The 27503-nt window shown below is 40.0% G+C and overlaps 1 protein-coding gene across 5 annotated transcripts in view; it reads right to left on the bottom strand.

Moving 5' to 3' along the window:
- Positions 1-27503, bottom strand: part of LOC131928839 (paladin) — a 107157-nt gene that overhangs the window by 39867 nt on the left and 39787 nt on the right. For 3 of the 5 annotated variants that reach the window (XM_059284980.1, XM_059284981.1, XM_059284982.1), the window contains exons 2-3: positions 22254-22532; positions 11610-11767 (exon numbers count right to left, since the gene is read on the bottom strand). In XM_059284980.1, the coding sequence (XP_059140963.1) occupies positions 11610-11767; positions 22254-22305 (210 nt within the window). In that variant the 5' untranslated portion in view covers positions 22306-22532. The remainder of the gene's footprint in view (positions 1-11609; positions 11768-22253; positions 22533-27503) is intronic. The other 2 variants (XM_059284983.1, XM_059284984.1) reach the window with 2 other exon arrangements.

The following is a 27503-nucleotide window of genomic DNA, read 5'->3' as shown; positions in this document are numbered from 1 at the left end:
GTGTCACACTACATGTTGATGTCATCCTGTGCCACACTACATGTTGGTGTCATCCAGTGCCACACTACATGTTGATGTCATCCAGTGCCACACTACATGTTGATGTCATCCAGTGCCACACTACATGTTGATGTCATCCAGTGCCACACTATGTTGATGTCATTCGGTGCCACACTACATGTTGGTGTCATCAAGTGCCACACTATGATGATGTCATTCAGTGCCACACTATGTTGATGTCATCCAGTGCCACACTACATGTTGATGTCATCTAGTGCCGCACTATGATGATGTCATCCAGTGCCACACTATCTTGATGTCATTCAGTGCCACACTACATGTTGGTGTCATCCAGTGCCACACTATGATGATGTCATCCAGTGCCACACTATCTTGATGTCATTCAGTGCCACACTACATGTTGGTGTCATCCAGTGCCACACTACTTGTTGATGTCATCCAGTGCCACACTACATGTTGATGTCATCCAGTGCCACACTACATGTTGGTGTCATCCAGTGCCACACTATGATGATGTCATCCAGTGTCACACTACATGTTGGTGTCATCCAGTGCCACACTTCATCTTGCTGTCATCCAGTGCCACACTATGTTGATGTCACCCAGTGCCACACTACGGGTTTGTGTAATGTGGTATACAACATGGATAGTCAAAATGTGAGTACCTCATGTGTGTCTCTTTCTGTGTATATGTATGTACTTTTATAAGTATATCAGTGTTGTTTTAAAAACAGGATTTTAGTAAACACTTAACGTGTTGAATATATAATATATTTGATTTAAATCGACAACAGGTTACTTAAATGTACACAATACACTATTAAAAAAAACACTAGCTACGAGCTATTGTACGAGTTACTTTATATATATATGTATATATATATATATATATATATATATATATATATATATATATATATATATATATGCCCAATGTATTTATACATTGTTAATAAGACGTTCATTAAGTGTTAATTATCGGGACTGGACGTTAACCCTGTGGTAAGCCCTCGGGTCATTAACGCGGTCATCTCCCCAGGAATCAACCCGCTACCTCTACCCAACTCTCGATAGCTCGATAGAATTCAATATCAGAATCAATTAATGTAGTAAATGTTGATACATTGCGAAATACTTCATCATTAAAGTTTATGAAGAAAATGTCTATCGGCTAATTGTCTTGAAACTTATTCAGTATTTCATGTTAATGAAGGTTTATAAATAACCTTCTTATATTTCTTTGAAGTTGAACTATGTATGTAGTTCTTCTTGATGAAAACATTCGGAATGTTTCTCAAAGCGCGGACTAAGGTTTGACAATAAAACATTAAAAGTATTATTATAAATGACACGAATACTTGACAGTGTAAACCACCTAACCGCCATGATGATTGCTGTAGTTTAGATTTGTTAATGTGGAGTTGATGGTACACGGGACTTTAATAAGGTAAGTAATAACAGGGACAATTAAGGACGTGAGATAATAATTACTGCACACAGCATGAATGGGTTGGAGATATTTGCTTGCGGTGACAGATGTTGTGTAGTGTGAGCGTAAAATGCCGTAGAAGACAAGGTGTAGGTAGGCAGAGATAGGATAGGGAGAATTGGTTTCTATGTTAACGGGAAGGATACAATAATTCAGCTATGTCGTATATTAGCAATATACGTTGAGTGTAGAACAATAATCTTTAAGGTGTTTCATCCCATGCATAGAAATAAGTTACCGCCATTTTTACTAGTAGCAAGATAAGCAAACACTTGTAGACTAGAAACCTCGCTTCAAAGAGACTGTTGTGGATCTACATAGAACAAGGTAATAGTATAGAAGTAGTAAAGAAAACCAACAATGATAGAGTCAACTGTTCTTGAGACGTGCCTATCGTCTTTTATTCCTATAATTGGAGCTCTACATTTTGTTCAATTCCTTGCAAGTAATTAGACAGCCCCGTGTTTTAACAGAACCTACGGTGCAGTTGGAGACAGGGCCGGCGCTACATATAAGGCGAAGTAGGCGGTCGCCTAGGGCGCCATCTCTAGATGGGGGGGGGGGGGGGCGCAAAATGTTTAATCGCTATTATCAAAAAGTACCTAATAATTACTGTCATCTGGTGCTAGGGCCTTGCCGTGGCTTGGCAGCTTGTGTACCCCGACGACCCCCAGAGCTATACCAGCGGGAGCGTTAACTCCTGGCAGGTTCAACCAAGCTGGGATGGTCTGCGCGGGTAGGGGTCAGACGAATCTAGCACCCTGGTCCTCCAGGTTGGGGGTTGAGCATAAGGTCAGCAACATTATATCGTAAAACAATTATCGCTACAGGAATGCAGACAGAGAGAAACAAAGACAGCTCGGACCAGGGGGGAAATGGACTAGCCCTGGACAGAGACGTCTGGAAAGCTCTTGTCAGCGGCAAACATGACATGACATGACCTAATAATTAATAAATATTATAAAGGAGTAGCGATCTATTTCGGTACCCAGGACGAACTATCAATTTCGCGCCCCCACCCCAAAATTAGGTCTATATAGGCCAACATTTATTCGCGTTGGTGAAAATGTAATTCCACCTCCCTAATTTGGAAAAGTCGAGGCGCTTTTTTCCGGTCACATGCCCTTTTTAATTATGGTGTCATACAAGTGATGTAGAAAACGATTAAATAAATTCGAAGTTTACATTTCGAACATTTCAAACGGTTATCTAATTTTAATAGGGTTTATAAGTCTGTTTTCTCTGACTTTGAATTAGAAATCTGTCCTGGTATATCAAGTTTTGTATTGACGGTGTCCTCAAAGTATTGTACTTGTTAGATAAATTTTGATGAATCGTTTAGATTTATAAGTAACGGCGGAAGGCTGTTGCTGATAGGGTTTTGTAGGTATAAAGTATCGAAGTGTTAAAGTGTCATAATTTTTATTCGGCTGTTTTGTAGTTGAAGGTCTATTGGAATCTGATTGGTAATAGAGAAATAAGAATGCAGGTGATGAAGTATCTTAGTTCTAAAGTATTGATTCTTGAGGTATTAAGGTATCGAATTATATTGACTGTTTAAAGTGTAGTAGTAGGTCCGGTTAAATCATTGTTGATTGGCATTACCGTTTGTAGAGCTTGGTGAAGTTAAACGAGTTGGTGTCGTAGTTCTGGAGCATCGAGTCTAGTTATGTTTATTATCGAAGTTTGATATATGTTGTGAATGTAATAGAGTATATCAAGTTGTCCAGTTTATCGTAAGTTAGATGATTTCAATTCAGTACGGAACCCACGATAACAGTAGGCGTTCTCTTGTTGAAAAATCTTTAGTTTTTTAGGAATCTATGTTACCACTCTTAGAGTATTAATGTATAATATTAAATAGGATGGAATTTATAACTAACTGAAAACTTTATTTTTTCAATAATTAATTAACAAAATATTGAATCAATAATTCTAGCAATGTCTAAAACAGTAAGCCTTTTTTCATCTTTTGAAAGACGTCCCTTTTATTTATGGGATCCAAAATTTCAAGTTAACAATAAAATGTACTAATGTGATAACAACAAAGTATTGTCATCAGATTTAATAGAAGTATGTTATAATAAAGTTATCGTTTTTAGACTTTCAAACAAAACCAACAGTTAAGTATTTAATAAGTAAAATATATTGTTGTTACAGGAATACATAACTAATGTGAAAGATATGTTATAATTATTACGTAATGAAATTTAGAGCTTTTTATTGTGTTTTCCAAGCATGTCTTAGTTACACTTGGTTAATTTAGCAATTCTTGTGAAAGTTATTTCCCTTGAATCAAATTTTGGTATTTGGATTTTCAAATGGGAGATAATTCGTTGCTTAACTTTACATTCATTTCGAATTCCTGCACCTTAGGTTGACCGCTTGCATATGAATACAACTTTAAGTTATTATTTGCTGTTGTAACAATTATATGGAGCAGAAGTTCTAAACAAAATAGTTTGGTATGTTTTTTTTAGCATTATTAAGTTAAAAAACAAATACATCAGTAGCCGTTGTAGATTGCAATACTTAATGTTAGTAGACATACATTCTTAGTCGTAAAACATCTAATTAATTGTCTTTTTATGTTTTTCACACTCTCCTAAAGGATTCATATATAACAATTTTAGGCTGGAGTCTATAACATTTATAACCTTTTATTTTTCAAAAACAAAAAAAATCGTTACAGAATCACACAATATAGACATTAAACATTTTTAACAGAAGACAGTCAAGCTTAAAACAGGTAAGTTCCGTTTTGGGACTCAGCGTGGGAGGACTGCAGAGAGTCCAACACTACAAGAACTTTTTTCAATGGTTTTTTTCAGACTTTTCCCCTCGGGAGGGAGGGGGGGGGAACTTAAAATTTTCTAAGGGGGGGGGGGGCTATGTCGTAAAGTACAAAGTAAACTCTTCGACTTAGCAACAATTTCAATCAAATGTGATTACGCTTTCAAACTGGAATTGAAGGAATTAGTACAAATTTTTGAGACGATTTTGATGTCTACTTATAACGTTTATGCAATTGATAATAAATTAATATGTCACTTTTAATTAAATCTTTTCTTATACATATGTTTCAGTAATTAATTTGTGTGAAAGGGGGCGTTTTAATAAGTTTTGCCTAGGGCGCTAAATAACCTGGCGCCGGCACTGGTTGGAGAAGCCTTGTTACATTATATTCATTATATCAACAAAATAATATATCCATCCTATGCTACTCTCTAGTAACTGTACAAAACTGACAAAAGAAATGGATGCAAATATAAAACTTGACGGATGGCTATGGATTTAAAATTCAGAAATCTATGTAATATTTTAACCCCCAGGAGCGTGCAAGCTCTATCATTGCCGGTATCTCAGGAACAATTCAATCAGAATTCTTATGACTTGTAGAACAAAAAAAAAAAAAACGCTAGCTGCCAAATTTTGCAGGATCACGTTGAAATCACGCCGAGATCACGCTAGCATAAAATTACCATCCATCGACGCTGCAGTAGAGCTGTGGAAGCTGTAAAAACGTAGAAGCTGTTACAGCTTCCATCGATTGATGGCCGTGGGGGTAGTTGCTATTAGTTGCTCTACTTCAATCAATCACTCGCAACTTTGCCTAATTAACTCAGCTTGATTACGCTCGTTTAACCCTTACAAAACCCTCATCACCCAACCATTTTCTCCAATCATTGACGGCAAGAAAACTGAAATCTTCATTTTGTAAACTGTGTCACCAATCAGGGGTCGAGTTTAACAGCCGGGCAACCTTGTTACGTGCTGGTGATGTCAGTCGCTGGTGATGTCAGTCGCTGGTGATGTCAGTCGTGATGTCAGTGGCTGGTGATGTCAGTCGCTGGTGATGTCAGTCGCTGGTAATGTCAGTCGCTGGTGATGTCAGTCTCTGGTGATGTCAGTCGCTGGTGATGTCAGTTGTGATGTCAGTGGCTGGTGATGTCAGTCGCTGGTGATGTCAGTCGCTGGTGTTGTCAGTCGGTGGTGATGTCAGTCACTGGTGATGTCAGTCGCTGGTGATGTCAGTCGCTGGTGATGTCAGTCGCTGGTGATGTCAGTCGCTGGTGATGTCAGTCGCTGGTGATGTCAGTCGCTGGTGATGTCAGTCGCTGGTGATGTCAGTCGCTGGTGATGTCAGTCGCTGGTGATGTCAGTCGCTGGTGATGTCAGTCGCTGGTGATGTCAGTCGCTGGTGATGTCAGTCGCTGGTGATGTCAGTCGCTGGTGATGTCAGTCGCTGTTGATGTCAGTCGCTGTTGATGTCAGTCGCTGGTGATGTCAGTCGCTGGTGATGTCAGTCGCTGGTGATGTCAGTCGCTGGTGATGTCAGTCGCTGGTGATGTCAGTCGCTGGTGATGTCAGGCGCTGGTGATGTCAGGCGCTGGTGATTAGCGGTAATATTTGATGTCATGTGTTTGAATCTCGCCGAACCAATCTTTATTCACTTTAAACCATCTCTGACTTCCTAATATGACGAGTGTTCACGCACATATTAAGTCGCATGCAGAATGTACTTGAGCAGGGGTCTCCAGGTCAGTCCGAGGGCCGCATTAACTATCAAATTTCAGTTCGGGGGCCAGTTTCTTACAGGCATGTCTTTGATTTTTCTGGGCAAAGTTCCTCTGCCATCACCAACAAACGTTTTTTCCGTGGACAAAAAGATCTCCGCGGGCCGGATGATAGGTCCTCGCGGGCCGCATCTGGCCCGCGGGCCGTAGTTTGGAGACCCTGTACTTGAGTAAGAGAAATCTTAAAATGGTTCAGCTCATTCAGAGGCTTTTCGGGGAAGGGAAAAGGGGTGAGGGGGGGGGGGGGGGGAGCAAATGAAGGGGATACTCAACCACTGGGTGTTTTTTCAGGGCAGTGGTTCCTTTAAGATGGTCAGTCATACAAAACTAAATAAATAAGTGCTAATAAAGGCGCCTTTAAGATGATCCGTCATACAAAACTAAATACATAAGGGCTAATAAAGGCGCCTTTAAGATGATCAGTCATACAAAACTAAATAAATAAGTGCTAATAAAGGCGCCTTTAAGATGATCCGTCATACAAAACTAAATACATAAGGGCTAATAAATGCGCCTTTAAGATGATCAGTCATACAAAACTAAATAAATAAGTGCTAATAAAGGCGCCTTTAAGATGATCCGTCATACAAAACTAAATACATAAGGGCTAATAAAGGCGCCTTTAAGATGATCCGTCATACAAAATTAAATAAATAAGTGCTAATAAGGCGCCTTTAAGATGATCCGTCATACAAAACTAAATATATAAGGGCTAATAAAGGCGCCTTTAAGATGATCCGTCATACAAAACTAAATAAATAAGTGCTAATAAGGCGCCTTTAAGATGATCCGTCATACAAAACTAAATAAATTAGGGCTAATGAAGGCGCCTTTAAGATGGTCAGTCATACAAAACTAAATAAATAAGTGCTAATAAAGGCGCCTTTAAGATGATCCGTCATACAAAACTAAATACATAAGGGCTAATAAAGGCGCCTTTAAAATGATCAGTCATACAAAACTAAATAAATAAGTGCTAATAAAGGCGCCTTTAAGATGATCCGTCATACAAAACTAAATATATAAGGGCTAATAAAGGCGCCATTAAGATGATCAGTCATACAAAACTAAATAAATTAGGGCTAATGAAGGCGCCTTTAAGATGGTCAGTCATACAAAACTAAATAAATTAGGGCTAATAAAGGCGCCTTTAAGATGGTCAGTCATACAAAACTAAATAAATTAGGGCTAATAAAGGCGCCTTTAAGATGGTCAGTCATACAAAACTAAATAAATAAGGGCTTATAAAGGCGCCTTTAAGATGATCAGTCATACAAAACTAAATACATAAGGGCTTATAAAGGCGCCTTTAAGATGATCAGTCATACAAAACTAAATACATAAGGGCTAATAAAGGCGCCTATAAGATGATCCGTCATACAAAACTAAATACATAAGGGCTAATAAAGCCGCCTTTAAGATGATCAGTCATACAAAATTAAATAAATAAGGGCTAATAAAGCCGCCTTTAAGATGGCCAATCATACAAAACTAAATAAATTAGGGCTAATAAAGCCGCCTTTAAGATGGTCAATCACACATATAACAAAATTGAGGGTTACCGAAGGTGCAGTACTGATGTTTTTTTTTTTGTACGCTGCTGTTGGATAATGGAGCTTTGGGTTAGGTCGGCACCTGTATCTTCCTGTCGTACCATGAGAACACATTTGTCATACCTTGTTGGCCAATGAGGTCACCTATGTCATACCTTGTTGGCCAATGAGGTCACCTATGTCATACCTTGTTGGCCAATGAGGTCACCTATGTCATACCTTGTTGGCCAATGAGGTCACCTATGTCATACCTTGTTGGCCAATGAGGTCACCTATGTCATACCTTGTTGGCCAATGAGGTCACCTGTCATACCTTGTTGGCCAATGAGGTCACCTGTCATACCTTGTTGGTCCATGAAGGCATGAGGACACTTTAGTCACAACTTTAATTATAAAGTTTCAGGTTTTAAAAATGTCTATACCATTTTAATTGATTCAGATAATGTGTGATATCAAGTGAGATGTTTTAGTTGCAGTAGAGTCTGTGTGAGACTTGTTTGTTCAACCGACTGGGACGGGTGCATTACAAGAGATGTCGATGTGATATAAATATCTTGGCCTCGTCGGAATTCTTCACATCTAACGTCATTTCTAGCCTGCCATCGTCCCTCCCATTTCTAACAAAAAAAATTAAGTCAACGTAACCTACGCTTTGGAGAATGTTAAAGAAATGGGTGTAATTGACCAATGTTCACATCTTCTCTCTTCTGAAGAACTGTGGCAAACAGTATAGTGTTTAAAAATACTACTAATAGTCAGGGGCGGGTAAAGGGATGGGTAGAGCAGGGCCGGCGCTACCTATAAGGCGAACTAGGCGGTCGCCTAGGGCGCCATCCCTAAGGGGGCACAAAAGGTTTAATAGCTATTAGCAAAAAGTACCTAATAATTAATAGCTTTTATAAAGGAGTAGCGATCTATTACGGCACCCAGGACGAACTATCAATTTTGCACCCCACCCAAAAATTAGGTCTATATAGGCCTATATTTATTTCCACCTCCCTAATTTGGAAAGGTCGTGGCGCTTTTCACCAGTCACTTTGCCTTTTTAATTTGATGTCACATAATTGATGTAGAAAACGATTAAATAATTTCGTGATTTAAATTTCGAACATTTCAAACAGTTATCTAATTTTAATAGGGCTTGTTAGTTTCGTTTTTTCTGACTTTGAATTAGAAATCTGTCCTGGTGTATAGAGTTTTGTATTGACGGGGTGTTCAAAGTATTGTACTTGTTTGGTAAGTTTTGATGAATCGTTTAGATTAGGGAGTAACGGTGGAAAGCTGTTGCTGATATGATTTTGTAGGTATAGTGTATCGAAGTGTTAAAGTGTAATAATTTTTATTCGGCTGTTTTCTAGTTGAAGATCTAGCTAGTGGAATCTGATTGGTAGTAGAGAAATGAGAATGCAGATGATAAAGTATCGTAGTTCTGAAGTATTGATTCTTGTGGTATTAAGGTATCGAATTATATTGACTGTTTAAAGTGTAGTAGTAGGTCCGGTTAAATCATTGTTGATTGGGATTACCGTTTGTAGAGCTTGTTGAAGTTAAACGACTTGGTGTCGTAGTTATGGAGGATCGAGTCTAGTTATGTTTATTTATCGAAGTTTAATATGTGTTGTGAATGTAGTAGAGTATATCGAGTAGTCGAGCTTATATTAAGTTAGATGATTTCAATTCTTTACGGAACACACTACAAAGAAAGGTAGGCGTTCTCTAGTTGAAAAATCTTTAGTTTTTTTTTAGGAATCTATATTACCACTCTTAAAGTATTAATATATAATATTAAATAGGATGGAATTTATAACTAACCTTAAACTTTAGGTTTTTTTCAAATACATTTTTTAAAATATTTAATCAATAATTTTAGTAATGTCTAAAACAGTGACCCGAGTTTGATTTTTTGATAGACGTCCCTTTATTAAGGGGATCCAAAATTTTATTTACTTAGTCATTCAGCTAACTCACAATTAAAGTATGTCATCAGAATTGAATAGAAGTATGCTATAATAAAGCTAACATTTTTAGACTTTCAAACAAAACCTACAATTAAGTATTCAATAGGTAAAATATATTTTCGTCACAAGTTTACATATGTAATATAAAAGGTTTGTTATAATTATTACGTAATGAAATTTAGAGCGTTATATTGTGTTTTTTCAAACATATCTTAGTTACACTTGGTCAATTTAGCTATTCTTTAGAAAGCTATTTCCATTGAATGAAATTTTGGTCTTTGTATTTCCAAATGGGAGATAATTCGTTGCTTAACTTTACATTCATTTCAAATTCCTGCACCTTAGGTTGACCGCTTACATATAAATACAACTTTAAGTTATTGTAAAAATTATTTAGAGCTTAAGTTCTAAACAAAATAGTTTGGTAGTTTTTTTTTTAGCATTACCAAGTTGAAAAACAAAAACAACAGTAGCCATTGTAGATTGCAAAACATAATATTAGTAGACATACAGTTTTAGTCGTTTATTAAACATGTAATTAATTGTCTTTTCAAATTTTTACCCTCTCCTAAAGGATTCATATATAACAGTTTTAGGTTGGAATCTATAACGTTTATAACCTCTTATTTTTCAAAAACAAAAAGATCGTTACATAATCACACAATATAGACATTTTACAATTATAACTAAAGACAGTCAAGCTTAAAACAGGTAAGTTCCGTTTTGGAACTCACTTTGGGAGGAATGCGTAGAGCCCAACACTACAAGAACTTTTTTTTTCCAGTGTTTTTTCCCCAGTCTTTTTTCTCCTGGGAGGGGGGTGGAAGCACTTAAAATTTTCTAAGGGGTGGGGGTTGGGGGGGGGGGGGGGCGGGAGGGGGGGGGCTATGTACAAAATTGATTCGTGGACTTAGCAACACTTTCAATAAGATGTGAATACGCTTGCAAACTGGAATTGAAGGAATTAGTACAAACTTTTGAGACGAAGGGGGCAAGTAAAATTAGATTTTTAATGTCTACTTATAACATGTATGAAATTGATAATAAATGAATATGTCACTTTTAATTAATTGTTTTATTTTAAATATGTTTTAGTAGTTAATTAGTGTAAAGGGGGGCGTTTTAATAAGTTTTGTCTAGGGCGCTAAATAACCTGGCGCCGATACTGGGGGAGAAGGAGTTAAACGGGCTGTATCTGTTCTATAGCTACAAGAAAAAAAAAATTCTCACTGAATTTGGGGTATCTAGCAGAGAGCGCCAACAGTTTGACTGATCGAAAATTTAAAGTGCAGGCAGATTTAGTTTAAAGATCCCCAGCGATGTGCCGAATCAGGGGAAAATCCAAAAAGTATGTCGATGAATTTCAAATATCCCCTTCACTCCACCATCCCACCCACCCACACACACCCACACTTGCCGTTTGAATCTGGATCAGATATCGGAGCACCAACAGAAAAATATTTTTCATAGGCTTTAAAAACAGGTATTAATTAATGAACACGTAAAATTACAATACGTTTTTTACCCCGTTTAGTGTTGCATTTTCCGCCTTGTGAAGCTATTTAATTTTTCATATAGCAGTCGGAGCTATGTTTGTACAATCTGTACGTATATTCGCGTATTTTATTACGGATATATATGTATATGTATATATATATATATATATATATATATATATATATATATATATATATATATATATATATATATATATATATATATATATATATATATATATATATATATATATATATATATATATATATATATATATATATATATAAAATGATATAGTACGCTTGTCCTGCGTATGTCAGGCCGTGCTAAAATCAAATTTTCCTCACGTAAACTAATCAAATTTCTAGCGGTAACATATTTATCCTTCAACTAGTAACTACATCTGTGTGTGAAGGCTAAAGGTACCTCAGTGCTCAGGCACGATTATGTTGTATGTGATGACGTACACAGAGGATCAGTGCGATGTAAACATACAGTACACCGCACGACGTACCTTGATTAGCGGATGTTCCGGCATGCCCTCTGCCAGACTTCCGGTGACTATGGGCTCGCTGATCTCCAGGAATTGCTGGAACTCTTCCCGGCAGTCTTTGATGATGACGGGCGCCACTTTGTTGGTGCGGACCACACATTGTTTGCCCGCGTACATGTCTGAGGGTGAGAGAACACAGGGGTCAGTGGGGCATAATGGGGGTCAGTGGGATATAATAGGGGGTCAGTGGGATGTAATGGGGGGTCAGTGGGACGTGATAGGGGGTCAGTGGGATATAATGGGGGGTCAGTGGGACATAATGGAGGTCCGTGGGATATAATAGGGGGGTTAGTAGGCCACGGGGGTAAGTGGGGCATAATAAGGGGGTTAGTCAGACACAGTAGAGGGGGGTAGTGGGACATATTTGGGAGGGGGGGGTAGTTGGACGTAAAGGGGTGTGGGGTAGTACGACATAATAGAGGTCAGTGAGACAAAATATGCCGGGGTCAGTGGGACAAAAACAGAGGGGGTTAGCAGAGAGTGGCAGATTGGTGTGATCAAATAGATCAATGTTTATTGTGACATAATAGATCGAACGGGGGTTGGTGGAAGGGGTAGTTACATTACAGGGGGCATTGCAGGGCAAAATAGATAGTGGGTAAGTAAAACATAATTGATTGGGTGGGGGGAATGGGGGTGGGGGGCTAATTAGCCTACAAGTAAAGTAAAAGTCCAACAACTATTTCAAGCAATAAACGGTACATTGTAGGTTAGAAAGACATCAAACTAAGTGGAATAAAATATCACAACCACCCGGCCACAGATCTCAATACCTCCCGGCTCCAAACCAATTCAACACCCGAAAAAAACTTTTCTTCCCCCCCCCCCCACACACATACACACCTAAAAAATACAACGAGTATACCCAATATTTGAAAGCTGACTTCAAATATCAAAAATCGAAGGACGAGTCGACTTAAGCTAAATATAAACTGAAAGGTTTTTGAAATTGTTTTTACTGTCAGTAAAAGAGAAAAAAAAAGATAGGCGCTCTGCGTGTGAATAGTAAGAGAAAAGAGGGTTAGATTGGTGTGGGTGGGGGGGGGGGGGGGGGGAATTGAGAGTGATTGCGAATTAAGCTTTGGGATTAGAGTGCTACAATTTGTCATACTAATAACGGCGCGTCTATTGTCTGTGATGGGTCCTGTGAACTTACGAGATTGGTCTAGGTAAAGTCTTGAATGGTATTGTCTTTGTCTTAAATTATGCCGATAATGTCAGGAAATAATCTCGGTAATGTCAGTGGTTTTAAAGTTATTTTCATTGACATAATTCGGGATTGTAATGTCAGTGGTTTTAAAGTTATTCTCATTGACATAATTCGGGATTGTGTACTAATAGGGATTGTCACTGGATTCCTAATTGGATTGGTCCCATCGGGAATTTTCCTCGTAGAGAAGACAGGTAGATCTAGTTCGGACTACTATAGCCAGTTCTGGCCCAGAGATTGTCTTGTATTTCGGAAGTTGAGGTCGTGTGTGGGTGTGTGTGTGGGGTGGGGGGTTGTAATTTGTGGGGGTGGTGTGTGAATAATTTATGTGAAGCGAAAAAAAGACGATGAAACAAACCTAAAATGTCTGACATCGGTCTCAAAAATATTGTCTTAAAACCGTCGTGTTTCAATTTTTCAATTTTCTTGAGAACAAATTGTAGCTTGTCAAGTCGTTGTCCCCCTCTTTCCCCATCCGTCTTCCCTCGGTGGGGCGGCGGTGGGGGTAAATGGAAGGGGGGGAATATCATCTTTAAATAAAGACGACGGCTACGTTTCTTGGTTTACCGGAGAAATGAGGCCTCCAATGAAAGGTCAACAAACATAGCCATCACTGTGGTTTGTGGGGAAGGAATTTGTTTTGACTATCGATTTGGGTGTGTGTGTGGGGGGGGGGGGGAGATTCTACTGCCACGGCGGGACTAATGATTACACCACACCGGAGATCCTCCCCGGCAAGAGAGAGAAACCTGCCTCCATTTGGGGCGGATAATTGACCGGGCAGTCCCTCTCTAGACAGGGAGGGTAGAGAGCGAAGGGAAGCCTCTAACCAAACAGAACGTTTGACTGTAATGGCCGGTATTAACGTTTTGGGTTGGAGGCTTTTGTTGCTTCTCGGTAACAGATGTTGGGGTATTTGTGATATGTACAACAAAACATACGCCAAATTGTCAGGTTTCCGTATATTTTATGGTACAGTCCTACGCTTGCTTTCAAAAAGCAAGTAAATTTTACTATTACTGAAACTGTAGAAAAGGTAAGTGTAATGACCAAGGTTCCTAGTATTCTTAAGACAAAGCACCTTACTAAGCCTATAGGTGCGGCAAACAGGCATCTAGTGATAGAAACAGGCGCCCTAGGAGTGGCACAAAGAGGCGCCCCAATATTAGTGTCAAAAACAGACGCCTTAATATTAGTGCGATAAACTTGCGCCCTAGTATAAGTTACACCAACAGGCGCCTAGCCTAGCATTAGGGGCACAACAAGGCACCCTACTATTAGTAACACAAAAAAAAGCGTCCAAGTATTAGAATAACAAACGCGCGCCCTAATTTAAGTAAGACGAGTATCACACCCCAATGAATAAACCAACAATTCAATAATTACGCCAGCAGATCTGTTACACAAATTATTATTCAGGACATTTAAATGGGCTGTATAGCTAATGATGTAAACACACGGGGGAGTCAACATTGACTGAGCAAAAAGGTAAACAGATCTTCGTGAGTGATGCTCATCAAGTTGAATACAACAAAAACTACGGGTACCCGTTGCTGTCATAAATGATTAAAATGTGTTTACCTTGTACTAAATACATAGAAAATATGTGAAGAATTACCGGATGGTTTAATTTAATTATTTCAAGACGTCTTAGACTCTTTGTTTCTGCTGACAATGTCGGCCTTTTATCCGTGTCAGCCTTTTGGATGTCGGCCTCTTGTCTTATACCTCCAACATACGTGAATTGATTTAATTTAAAGGTTGTCCATAAATAACGATCAACTCGTATGGGAGGAGGGTCTAAAAGCAGGGTTTCTTTCAGATATTGCTCTCCACTAGGGGGAAGGGCACTTGAAACTTCCGGGGGTGGGGCAAATACTGGTTAAAATATATTGTCTTTAGAGGTTTTTTAAAAATATATTTTATTCGGGGTAGAGGGATGGTACGAGGGACGTGATTTGGAAGGGGATGGGAACTGCCTGTAAGACCTAACGTGCTGCGTGGGGGCGGGGGGTAAGGGGTGTGCTTTGTTTCCAGAGGCGTAGTGATGGGGGGGGGGGGGGCAGGGGGGACATGTCCCCGGGCGCCGACCTTAGGGGGCGCCAAAATGGGTTGGAAAAAGTAATCGACATCTCGAAGGGGGGGGGGGGTGCAAATCGAAAGTTTGAGGGGGGGGGGGGGGTGCAAATCGAAAGTTTGAGGGGATGTGCAAATCGAAAGTTTGTCCCCGGGCGCCGGGAAGGGTCGCTACGCCTCTGTTTGTTTCTATGAAGAAATAGATAAATTTTAAAAAATACGAACTTTGGTCAGAATTTTGATAATTATTGGGGGAGGGGTGGGGTAGAGAGAGAGAGAGAGAGAGAGAGAGAGAAGAAAACATTCATTTAATAGAAGAAAATCAATTTGAAAATTCATCCTGGCTATATATGCACTCAAGAAATTGCATCCTGGTTATATACAAACTCAAGCAAGCAAGGAAACAAACTTACATACGCACACAGACACACACATACGCACGCACACCCAAACAAAACACACACACACATAAACATAAACACGTTTTCTTACATAGCGTATTCGGGATTCTCCAGTTTCACTTTTAAATCGTATTACCATCCACCAGATCCCTCCCCGACCCCATCAACAACAGCGCGGTACACACACCCGAACCCCCCCCCCCCCCCACACACACACACACACACCCTGCCCCACCCCCGTGCAGAAATAGCTCTGGTCTTCATCCTCATTTACTGTCGCGTGCACAAAGATGGTGGTGGGCTCTGAAAAAAAAATCAATAGCTTCGCGGAACGTTTTCAAATAAGCTTTAAAAGTGGCCATTAGTGGCCATCGTGGTATAAACGGGCGGCCATCGTGGTATAAACGGGCAGCAATCGTGTTACAAACGGGTGCGGCCATCGTGTTATAAGCGGGTGGTTATCGTGGTATAAACGAGCGGCCATCGTGGTATAAACGGGCGACCACTGTGGTATAAACGAGCGGCCATCGTGGTATAAACGGGCGACCACTGTGGCATAAACGGACGGACATCGTGGTATAAACGCGCGGCCATCGTGGTATAAACGGGCAGCCATCGTGTTACAAACGGGTGCGGCCATCGTGTTATAAGCGAGCGGTTATCGTGGTATAAACGAGCGGCCATCGTGGTATAAACGGGCGACCACTGTGGTATACACGGACGGACATCGTGGTATAAACGGACGGACATCGTGGTATAAACGCGCGGCCATCGTGGTATAAACGGGCTTCTATCGTGGTATAAACGGGCGGCCATCGTGGTATAAACGCGCGGCCATCGTGGTATAAACGGGCTTCTATCGTGGTATAAACGGGCGGCCATCGTGGTATAAACGCGCGGCCATCGTGGTATAAACGGGCGACCACTGTGGTATAAACGGACGGACATCGTGGTATAAACGCACGGCCATCGTGGTATAAACGGGCTTCTATCGTGGTATAAACGGGCGGCCATCGTGGTATAAACGCGCGGCCATCGTGGTATAAACGGGCTTCTATCGTGGTATAAACGGGCGGCCATCGTGGTATAAACGCGCGGCCATCGTGGTATAAACGGGCTTCTATCGTGGTATAAACGGGCGGCCATCGTGGTATAAACGGGCGACCACTGTGGTATAAACGGACGGACATCGTGGTATAAACGCACGGCCATCGTGGTATAAACGGGCTTCTATCGTGGTATAAACGGGCGGCCATCGTGGTATAAACGGGCGACCACTTTGGTATAAACGGGCGGCCATCGTAGTATAAACGGGCGACCACTGTGGTATAAACGGGCGGCCATCGTGGTATAAACGGGCGACCACTGTGGTATAAACGGGCGGCCATCGTAGTATAAACGGGCGACCACTGTGGTATAAACGGGCGGCCATCGTGGTATAAACGGGCGGCCATCGTGGTATAAACGGGCGACCACTGTGGTATAAACGGGCGGCCATCGTGGTATAAACGGGCGACCACTGTGGTATAAACGGGCTTCTATCGTGGTATAAACGGGCGGCCATCGTAGTATAAACGGGCGACCACTGTGGTATAAACGGGCGGCCATCGTGGTATAAACGGGCGGCCATCGTGGTATAAACGGGCGACCACTGTGGTATAAACGGGCGGCCATCGTGGTATAAACGGGCGGCCATCGTGGTATAAACGGGCGACCACTGTGGTATAAACGGGCGGCCATCGTAGTATAAACGGGCGACCACTGTGGTATAAACGGGCGACCACTGTGGTATAAACGGGCGACCACTGTGGTATAAACGGGCGACCACTGTGGTATAAACGGGCGGCCATCGTGGTATAAACGGGCGACCACTGTGGTATAAACGGGCGACCACTGTGGTATAAACGGGCGGCCATCGTGGTATAAACGGGCGACCACTGTGGTATAAACGGGCGGCCACTGTGGTATAAACGGGCGGCCATCGTGGTATAAACGGGCGACCACTGTGGTATAAACGGGCGGCCATCGTGGTATAAACGGGCGACCACTGTGGTATAAACGGGCGGCCATCGTAGTATAAACGGGCGGCCATCGTGGTATAAACGGGCGACCACTGTGGTATAAACGGGCGGCCATCGTAGTATAAACGGGCGACCACTGTGGTATAAACGGGCGGCCATCGTAGTATAAACGGGCGACCACTGTGGTATAAACGGGCGGCCATCGTAGTATAAACGGGCGACCACTGTGGTATAAACGGGCGGCCATCGTGGTATAAACGGGCGACCACTTGTGGTATAAACGGGCGGCCATCGTAGTATAAACGGGCGACCACTGTGGTATAAACGGGCGGCCATCGTAGTATAAACGGGCGACCACTGTGGTATAAACGGGCGACCACTGTGGTATAAACGGGCGGCCACTGTGGTATAAACGGGCGGCCATCGTGGTATAAACGGGCGACCACTGTGGTATAAACGGGCGACCACTGTGGTATAAACGGGCGACCACTGTGGTATAAACGGGCGGCCATCGTGGTATAAACGGGCGACCACTGTGGTATAAACGGGCGGCCATCGTAGTATAAACGGGCGACCACTGTGGTATAAACGGGCGGCCATCGTAGTATAAACGGGCGACCACTGTGGTATAAACGGGCGGCCATCGTAGTATAAACGGGCGACCACTGTGGTATAAACGGGCGGCCATCGTAGTATAAACGGGCGACCACTGTGGTATAAACGGGCGGCCATCGTAGTATAAACGGGCGGCCATCGGAGATAAGAAGTGGCCTCCCGAGATTGCGTAACCGTCATCAAAACGTGTTTAATATTGGGTTAAGTATTAGGCCATTAGGAGTCACCGATGGCCAAGTTTGGCTATAAGGCCAGTTACCTTAAAATGAGGTGTGAAGGCCACGTCAAGTAAACATGGGAATAGTCTACTGTAGTGGTTTCAAAATTTAAAGGTGCTGACTAGTGTTAGTTGAGGTACGGAATAGTGTTAGGGGAGATAAGGTATAGTGATAGGGGAGGTTCAGGTCATTGTTATGGGCGGAGGGGGGATTAGGTCTAGTGATAGGGGAGGTTAGGTCTAGTTTTAGGGGAGGTTCGGGTCATTGTTAAGAGGGGGGAGGTAGGTCTAGTGTTAGGGGAGGTTAGGTCTTGTGCGAAATCATAACATGTGGGAACGTAACTAACATAAATCTGACAAAAAAGGCTACTACTAAATGACTTACAAAAAATAAAACTCTCAAATATTTAGCTAACAACATATTAGCAGCCGACGATGCACCTCATAAATTTCTAACAGGTGCATACAGGTGCAACATGGGCTAAGTACTGGCGGGGTCTTTTTTTATTTATGAGACCGATTATGTTGGGAGACATATAAAGGGGCGCAATTTTTTTCAGGAATGGGAGAGTGGGAGGGGGAGGTTTATTTCTAGTTCTGCCACTGCACGGAGATAATGATTTATTGTGACTTTGGTCTACAGGGTGTCTAGTCTAAGTAAAAGTTGAAGCATTGGTATCGTTGTAATCTAGTATAGAAAGGAGGGAGGAAGAGTGGGGGAGGGTAGGGGGAGTGAGAGAGGAGGATGGAGAATGGAGAGGGGAGGGAGAGGGGAGGGGGGAGGGATGGAGCAGAGAGGAGAGAGTGGGGAGAGAGGGAGAAGAGAGGGGAGAAAAGAAAGGATAGAGGAAAGATAGCTAGAAAGCCTAAATACGGCCAATCCGTATTTGTCATCAAACATCTGGAGGCACTACTTTGAAAGAGCTACTTTTGAGTGGGAAAATCTCGCGCGCTTTTCATATCCTGATTGAGCCATGAGTGAGCCACATAAGCCGGGGCCGATTGTTTGCCGTTGGTCAACTCCCTCCCCAGAGCCGCTAGTTGGGATCATTCTCCTGACAGTCGGCTCAAAGGAAGCGGTTAAATAAAAATTATTCCAGTTCTTTCGTCTCGGAGACGAGTAAAAATTTGCAGAGTCCCCTCGACAACATCTGTGTTTGATTATCTCCGGAAGTTACGCACTAGAAGGCGTAGTGCCGCTGGTCGTCTCGCTAGGGAATTTTTTTCGTTTGTTTGTCTCGCAAAATGCTAAATTTAGACTACACTATTTATCTGTTCCGGTTAAGTAGTAAGTTAGTAATTAACGTTACATGCTTAAACATCAGTATTTCTCTTCAGTGCTTGGAGTTACAACCGTTTCGGCTGGATAGTACATATTTTGCAAATACTACGGTCTATATAAAACAAATGCTTAATGAATTCAAAGAAATGCGAAACTAGTTATGTTCCGAATTTGCATGAAACTGGTTGACATAGTTGTGACCATATAACTAAAAAAGAATGCTACTTCAACTATTTAATCCGAATCAAAGCCAGCAAGCAACGAAGTCGTGACTCGTCTTGCGTGCAGAGTGTGAAGTGAGCTCGTTATACGAATGTTAAGCGGAATGTTAAGCGGTATTTAATGCATCCAATGATGTGATCGTTTTATGTGGGACAAGGTCAAAGGGCAGTCTAGGGTTAAAGGTTCGTACTGGAAAATGTTTGTTTTTAAAAAAAAAAACGTGAAATAATTTTACTTTTTTTGACAATATAATGATCTATTTTGTAAATGATTTACACAACATCTTGCTTACTCTCTCCTTCCCTCCCCTCCCTCTCTCTCCTCCCTCTCTCTCCCTCCTCTCTCTCTCTCTCTCTCTCTCTCCCCTCTCTCTCTCTCTCCCCTCTCTCTCTCTCCCTCCCCTCTCTCTCTCCCTCCCCTCTCTCTCTCCCCCCCTCTCTCTCTCCCTCCCCTCTCTCTCTCTCCCTCCCTCCCCTCTCTCTCTCCCTCCCCTCTCTCTCTCCCTCCCCTCTCTCTCTCCCTCCCCTCTCTCTCTCCCTCCCCTCTCTCTCTCCCTCCCCTCTCTCTCTCCCCCCCTCTCTCTCTCTCCCTCCCCTCTCTCTCTCCCCCCTCTCTCTCTCCCTCCCCTCTCTCTCTCCCTCCCTCCCCTCTCGCTCTCCCTCCCCTCTCTCTCTCCCTCCCTCCCCTCTCTCTCTCCCTCCCCTCTCTCTCTCTCTCTCTCCCTCCCCTCTCTCTCCCTCCCCTCTCTCTCCCTCCCCTCTCTCTCTCCCTCCCCTCTCTCTCTCCCTCCTCTCTCTCTCTCCCTCCCCTCTCTCTCTCCCTCCCTCCCCTCTCTCTCTCCCTCCCTCCCCTCTCTCTCCCTTCCTCACTACCTCTCTTTCTCATTGAATACCGGCTTAAGCTAAGATCATGAACAAAGCCAACTGGAATATTGTGAAGCATCAAGCATTTTACTCACTCGTGTTAAATGGCTTTCTAGTACAACTCTTTTAACATTAAAATGAGAAATATTTTTTTCTCGTGTTAAATGGCTTTCTAGTACAACTCTTTTAACATTAAAATGAGGAAAAAAAAATTTAACAATGAGTATCACATTCATTATCTTAAATCGACAATTAAATACTTGCTTTAGAGCTTGATCTGTTACTCTAAACGACAATATTTTTGCCTTGTCATACAATACGAATTTATCTGGAAATTTATAGCAAAATTGCTGCATATAAAGTGGTCCCAAAATAAGTTATAAGATTGGTCACAGCGAACAAGCATTGTGACCTAAGTTAAAGCATAAAAGTATTAACATGATTTTTAAATTGTCTTAGTTACTTCCCATTTAAAAATTAAATATTAGTAAGGGAAACTAAACTATAACTTTCTTAAAAGTCTTTAACAGAGTGATTTTTAGAAGCAATACAGTTACAATTAATAAATATTGAACAGTATTAAGTTGAATATTAAAAACCTTGCAAGGAAAGTGTCTTACTTTATTGGGATAGATTTTAGAGGTGTTTTTTTTTACTCTAATTTAAATATAAAAGCAATAGTGGTGTTTATTTCTGAATCTCTAAATAAGTGAATCATTGTAAATACAGGCAATCCCTTCTATTCGCACTGTGATTCAAAAATTCATGCAATAATAGTTCTTTTTTTAAATACTATATTTTTCAAAATCTTTTTCACAAAATGTCAAGCGATAAAATTATAGTTACATTTTAAAAACTTAAAGCTGTTTGGGAACCATCGGTTACACTCATTTTCATATTTTTGTATGGAATATAATCCATTTAAAAGCCGTTTAGAATTATTTTATCAATTCAAATATTTAAAAAAAAAAAAAAAAAAAACGTCCTCAACCTCTCCTTGAAGTCAACCGGAATGGCCAGGAAGAGTAAAACAATGAAAGTCAAAACAATTGTTTTCCATATTAAAATACACAATAGTGATATGTGATGTATAGCCTAGTATTGTATTTATATTAAATAATATACCATTCCCTATCACCACAACACCCTGACTCTACTAATCCAAATTAAAAATCAAAGTGTTTGCTAAATTACTATTATATTACTAGTATTTATTTGTTTGACTATTTCTAGCCTTAATGAAACCGGGAGTGGTTTTGTACTTATTACACAAATATTCAATTTTTGTTGAAAAAATATACTTTCTGGCAACAAAAATTTGGAACCATTTGGAACCAGCTTTTCCTACCTATTTTTTAGACAATTATAACTTTCAAAGATTGAACCCCAAAAATAAGACGTTATGTGTTAATCATGAATTAACGGTTGCCAATGAATAAAAGTTCACGTCAGATAGATATATTGCTATAGCAAATCTGTATCAAATCTCACGAACCGATGATGAATTTAAAACTGAAACTTATGGAAACAAGATACACTGACGCTGTATGGCTATGTACATTAAATTTATGAGGCAAATTTAAAAAAAATACTAACTCTAACAAGTATGGAAAAAGCTTTAAAATTGGCATCATACACTTCAAAAGAAACATTTATAAAATCAGGTTTTTATTAGTGAGCAGGAAAATCCAGACTTACCTGGAGTGCTCGCCATGTGTTTGTGTTTCTTTGAACACAGTAAGCTGGACATGATTGACTCGTGAAAGGTCAAGGCCAAGCGTTCGAAGAAGGATCACCGACACCACGTGATTAGATCATAGTCAATGACGGATCGCCTCTAACACTAGTCGATTGCTCATACAAGCACAAATCAATAGTTAGCCGTCAACACACTACTGAACTAAGAATCACTTTTTTTCTGTTTGGTAAAAGGATTCTAATCAACTGTCTCGTACAATTAAGCCGTTTGATAACTAGCTTTTAAACACCAGAGAGAAAAAAAGTTCGGTATTATCATTATTATCAATCTTCATTTAAATTCTGACGACTTTTTCAGACCAGTGCTGACACAAAAAATTACATAAACAAAAACCCGTATCTCGCGATAATCAACATCCTATCAATATCCGATGTAGACACAGATAATCACATATATTTTTTTCCGAATCTCGCTATGATCACTGACCTACCAATATCAGCCGATGTAGACACCCGATAATCACATAAACTTCCCTATCTCGATATAATCACCATCCTACCATTATCAGCGGACCCGTATAGACACATATCATCATATGAAAACTTCCGTATCTCGCTATAATCACCATCCTACCAATATCATCGGACCGATGTAGACACCAGATAATCTCATAAACTTCCGTATCTTGCTATAATCACTATCCTATAAATATCATCAGCCGATGTAGATACCAGATAATCTCATAAATTTTCGTATCTCGCTATAATCACCATCCTACCAATATTATCGTACCTATGTAGACACCAGATAATCACATACATTTCCGCATCTTGTTATAATCACCATCAGCCCGGTGTAAACATAGATAATCACATGAAAAAAACTTCCTTATCTCGCTATAATCACTAACTTTCCTCGTCAGAGGGGTGTAGACACAGATCCTCACATGAAAAACTTCCATATCTCGCTATGATCAACCTACCTCAATCCGGTGTAAACACAGTTAAGTACTTGTAAGAAAAACCAGCCAAAAGCAATAGGATACCGTCGTTAACACTAGGAGATGCTCCTATTAATTCGGATAGAGCTTATCTCTACAGATAGTGCTTATCTCTACAGATAATGCTTATCTCTACAGATAGTGCTTATCTCTACAGATAGCCCTTAGTGCTACAGATATCCCTTAGTGCTACAGATAGTTCTTAGCACAACAGATAGTGCTTAGCGCTATAGGTAGTGCTTAGCGCTACTTTTAACAAATGGCAATTCCCCTAAGCTGATGACCTACAGAGGTGCAAGTAACTCTACAATACATAAACGGTTCTAAAACAGCAGTTCGGGGTACCTCGATGTACATTAAAATGTTGTCATTGATTTCTGTGGAATATATCCAGAGTTGCTTCCAGGCATCTCTTCGGTGGGGCGAAGCCCCCCCGAAAAATTTTTACCGCCCCCCCGAACGAAATGAAATTTATATCATTTATATAGAAAATATATACTTTTAACAGTGTCCGCCCCCCCCCCCCCCCCCCCGAAGAAAGTTTACCGCCCCCCCCCCCCCCCCGAAGATTTCAAGTGCCCCCCCGGAGAAAAAAGTCTGGAAGAAACACTGAATATATCTCCCCTGGAGGGCTGCTACAAAATGAACTTTTTTTTCTGCTACAGTTACACACAAAACAAGTTCATGAACCAAATGTTCATGGTACTCTCGTTATTTTTAGAATATTTATAGTAATTTTTTTGTATGTAAAATATAGCAGTAAATATAGAATGAAATTTCATGTTGACTAACAAAGAGAAATGACAGACTTAATTGTTAACTAAAAGAGAAATAACAGACTTAATTGTGAACTAACAAAGATAAATGACAGACTGAATTGTGAACTAACAAAGAGAAATGACAGACTAAATTGTGAACTAACAAAGAGAAATGACAAGCTAACAAGTCAACATAAACAGCGTGTTCAATTTATGAATGTTTAATTAATAGCTTTTGATGTAACCCTTTGTTTCTATTATTTATATCGTGTTTCCATATAGGGGCCTACTCGACTTCAGAAAATACAACATAAGGCTGGCGTTGTCTTTTCAAAGGTTATGTTTTTGTTTCTTTACACAGTAGCACAGCGCAGTGACAGTTATATAAACCGGCAAAATGTTATGTGTGCAGTGGCAGAGGTGGACTGGCCCGCCGGTCTACCGGTGAAAATCCTGGTGGGCCCACGGGAATGGTGGTATACTAAGAATATTAGTGCTTTCACTTTTTTTTTTTAAAAGTTATTTTGGCGAGTGAATTTCCATCAGGCTGGGGATTATCAACAAGCTTCGATGGTAAAAAAAAATTGCTCATAGAACATTTTAATCTGGGATGGGGGGGGGGGGGGGCTTTTTATAATTTCCCGGGGCCTCAATGACACATCCAGTACACCCTTGCTACAGGAGGCACCAATAATAACACCGGTTTTACTGAAACCTAACAATTCAGCTGTTAAACTCACTTCCTCTTTAACGCGATGTTGGCCTTGAATCTTCAAACATAAACAACGTCCCAACAAGGAAATGTGATGAGTGAGTGTGTTCAGCTGATTGTGAGTTGAGACGTTATTAAAGCAAGTTGTAACGGAAATTCCCTGTCCCTATTTTTATTCAACATCTTTTGTGTACGTCAATCTTAACGCTGGTCTATTTATAGAACATTGTATCTTACTTCCGGGCAGTGGTTTACGTCTAGTGAATCTAGTCTGTGAGCTAAACTCTATGTCTACTTGATGGGATGATTAACTGTTTAGCTTAAACTCTTCGTCAAAAAGCTTTTCATTATTTAATATTAATATTATTTTAAAATTTTCGAATTAAATTGTTTTTTTTAAAGACGATTAAAAAAAAAACTTTTTGAATATCTCTTTGAAACTTTAAATAATATGTTTGTTACATTTTGTGTTATATTGTATGCAATTTAAAAAAAAAATTCACTAAGTTTAGATAATTGAGAAAATGTATCACCATAATTTTCCAGGAAGCAAAACGGTTGTGCTCAACTTTAAACCCAGTAGGAGTTATGAATTAAATTGTACAATGAAGTTAAGATATGCTTTACACTACACACGAATGTAAGCTACTTTAGAGATTAATTTATCTTTGATATTAAAAGCAACACATTGAACTATAACTAGAAAGATTATTTGGAGATATTACTCGTCTTTTCGACAATCGTACGTAACTTCTTAATCTTAATAAATTACGTGTTTTAATTGGCAGAGGAAAAAATGTCATAAAATGGCTCTACTTTTAAAATTATTTAATTAGTAAAACATAATCAATGCTTTAAGCCAAATAAATTAGTCTAAAACCACAAAAACCGAAGAAGTCCATATAAGGCAACAAAAATCAAAACAAAAAACAACGTGTCACTCCGATTTGGCACAAACCCGGAAGTAAGATATAAGCTGGTTATTTTCTTGATAGACTTAGCCTAAATAAGGTTAACCAGTTTTGGTAATCAGCGTTATAATATTACATTAGCTCTTTACTTTTAGAAGTTTACTTATGTGCTCCGATTTCTCAACAAGATATCTGAAAATTTGATTGGGTTTGACGTCACCAAATTAGAATAATCTCCGTCACGTCTGTCTGATTGTTGTGATAAAATCACCAAAGACACGAATACATATCCAAAATCTGAAACAAGGCGCTATTGTCCCCGTTTGGCTTCCTGGTGTTGTGTGTAAAAGTCCAGAGACATTAGTTCGTATATCCTGATTCTAAAACTAGACATTCCCATGACAGTGGTTTTGGTCAGATTTTTAAAAAAACAATTCACTATTTATCCATTGGACATTCTGGCAACAACAAGAAAACAGAATCCTGGCCACGGCAACAGCTGAATCAATTTGACTGGCTTATTCCAGAGCCCTGACGTCCATTGTCGTCGTCATTATCTTCGACTTTAGAAAACGCACGCCTTTACCCCGCCATCAAATTGTCTTCCTGATTAATTTCTTTTAAAGAAAAACATGACAGCATCTTAGCCGAGCCTAATAATATCATCCAAGTTCATGAAATGACGTGTTTTTCCTCTAGATTTTGCTCCCTTTAAATATTAAAAACAAATCCGTATAAAAACATAAGTTGAAATTCCCTACTAAGATTCCATTTGCTCAAAACGTTGTGTCATTATCGAAAACTTTATTTTAGACACTTAAATGTAGACCAAGCTTTACTGAAAAGTCTTAGTACAAAAAATTGTTTCATTTTACTAAACATTAGATCTACGAGATATTTTCCAATGGCCAAAAATATATTTTTTTAGTAAACTCAAAGACAAAATGCATTTTGATAATAAAGTATAAGATCAAAATATTTTCCGTGTAACAAAAACTAAGGGAAATATTTTCCAATTAGCAAAACCTGACCACATAATGTTTTCCGTTATATCAAAATAAAACTACAAAATATTTTCTTCTTAACAAAACTTGAGGACAAAATATTTTCTACTCAACAAAATCGAAGGAAAAACAAGATTTCGCGTTGGACGAAATGTTAGGACAAAATATTTTCCATTTAACAAAACAAAAAGACCTAATAATTTTCCTGAAACAACAAAGGCTAAGGACAAAACATTTTCATTTAACAAAACCAAAAGGCTAAATATGTTCATGTAACAAAATAGTTTTGATGGAACAAAAGTTAAGACAAAATATTTTCCATTTAACAAAACCCAGGGGGCTAAATGTTTTCCATGTAACATGAGCTAAGGACAAAACAATTTCCCTGAAACAAAAGCTAAAGACAAAATATTTTCCATTGGCGGATTTTGCTCAGGAGCTCAGGTTAGCGATAATCTCATTCTCAGCCGTCAGAAATAGATAGGATCCTGGCACGCTCTCCGACTCAACCCCTCCCCGGCACACAACCCCTCCCCACCATCCACTCCCTCCCCACCAGGCTCCATCCTGTTATTGAATTTGACAGGGAGAAGACGAATTTTAAATATTAATGAGACAACAGCTGGTATGGCTGATCTCCTAGTTCCTGATTCTTCCAGGCTAGTCTCAAAGATTTCTTGGGTGGATATTTCGTGTTTTGTCACTAGCTTATCTAATACATCCTGATACTAAAGTCTAGTCTCAAAGCCTTCTTGGGTGGATATTTCGTGTTTTCTCACTAGCTTATCTAACAGACACCCTGATACTAAAGTCTAGTCTCAAAGCCTTCTTGGTTGGATATTTGTGTTTTGTCACTAGCTTATC

Source organism: Physella acuta, unplaced genomic scaffold (genome assembly GCF_028476545.2).
Source record: "Physella acuta isolate Inbredline_101_S28 unplaced genomic scaffold, ASM2847654v3 ptg001554l, whole genome shotgun sequence".
NCBI classification, from domain to species: domain Eukaryota; kingdom Metazoa; phylum Mollusca; class Gastropoda; family Physidae; genus Physella; species Physella acuta.
This window is presented reverse-complemented; position numbering and strand designations above follow the sequence as displayed.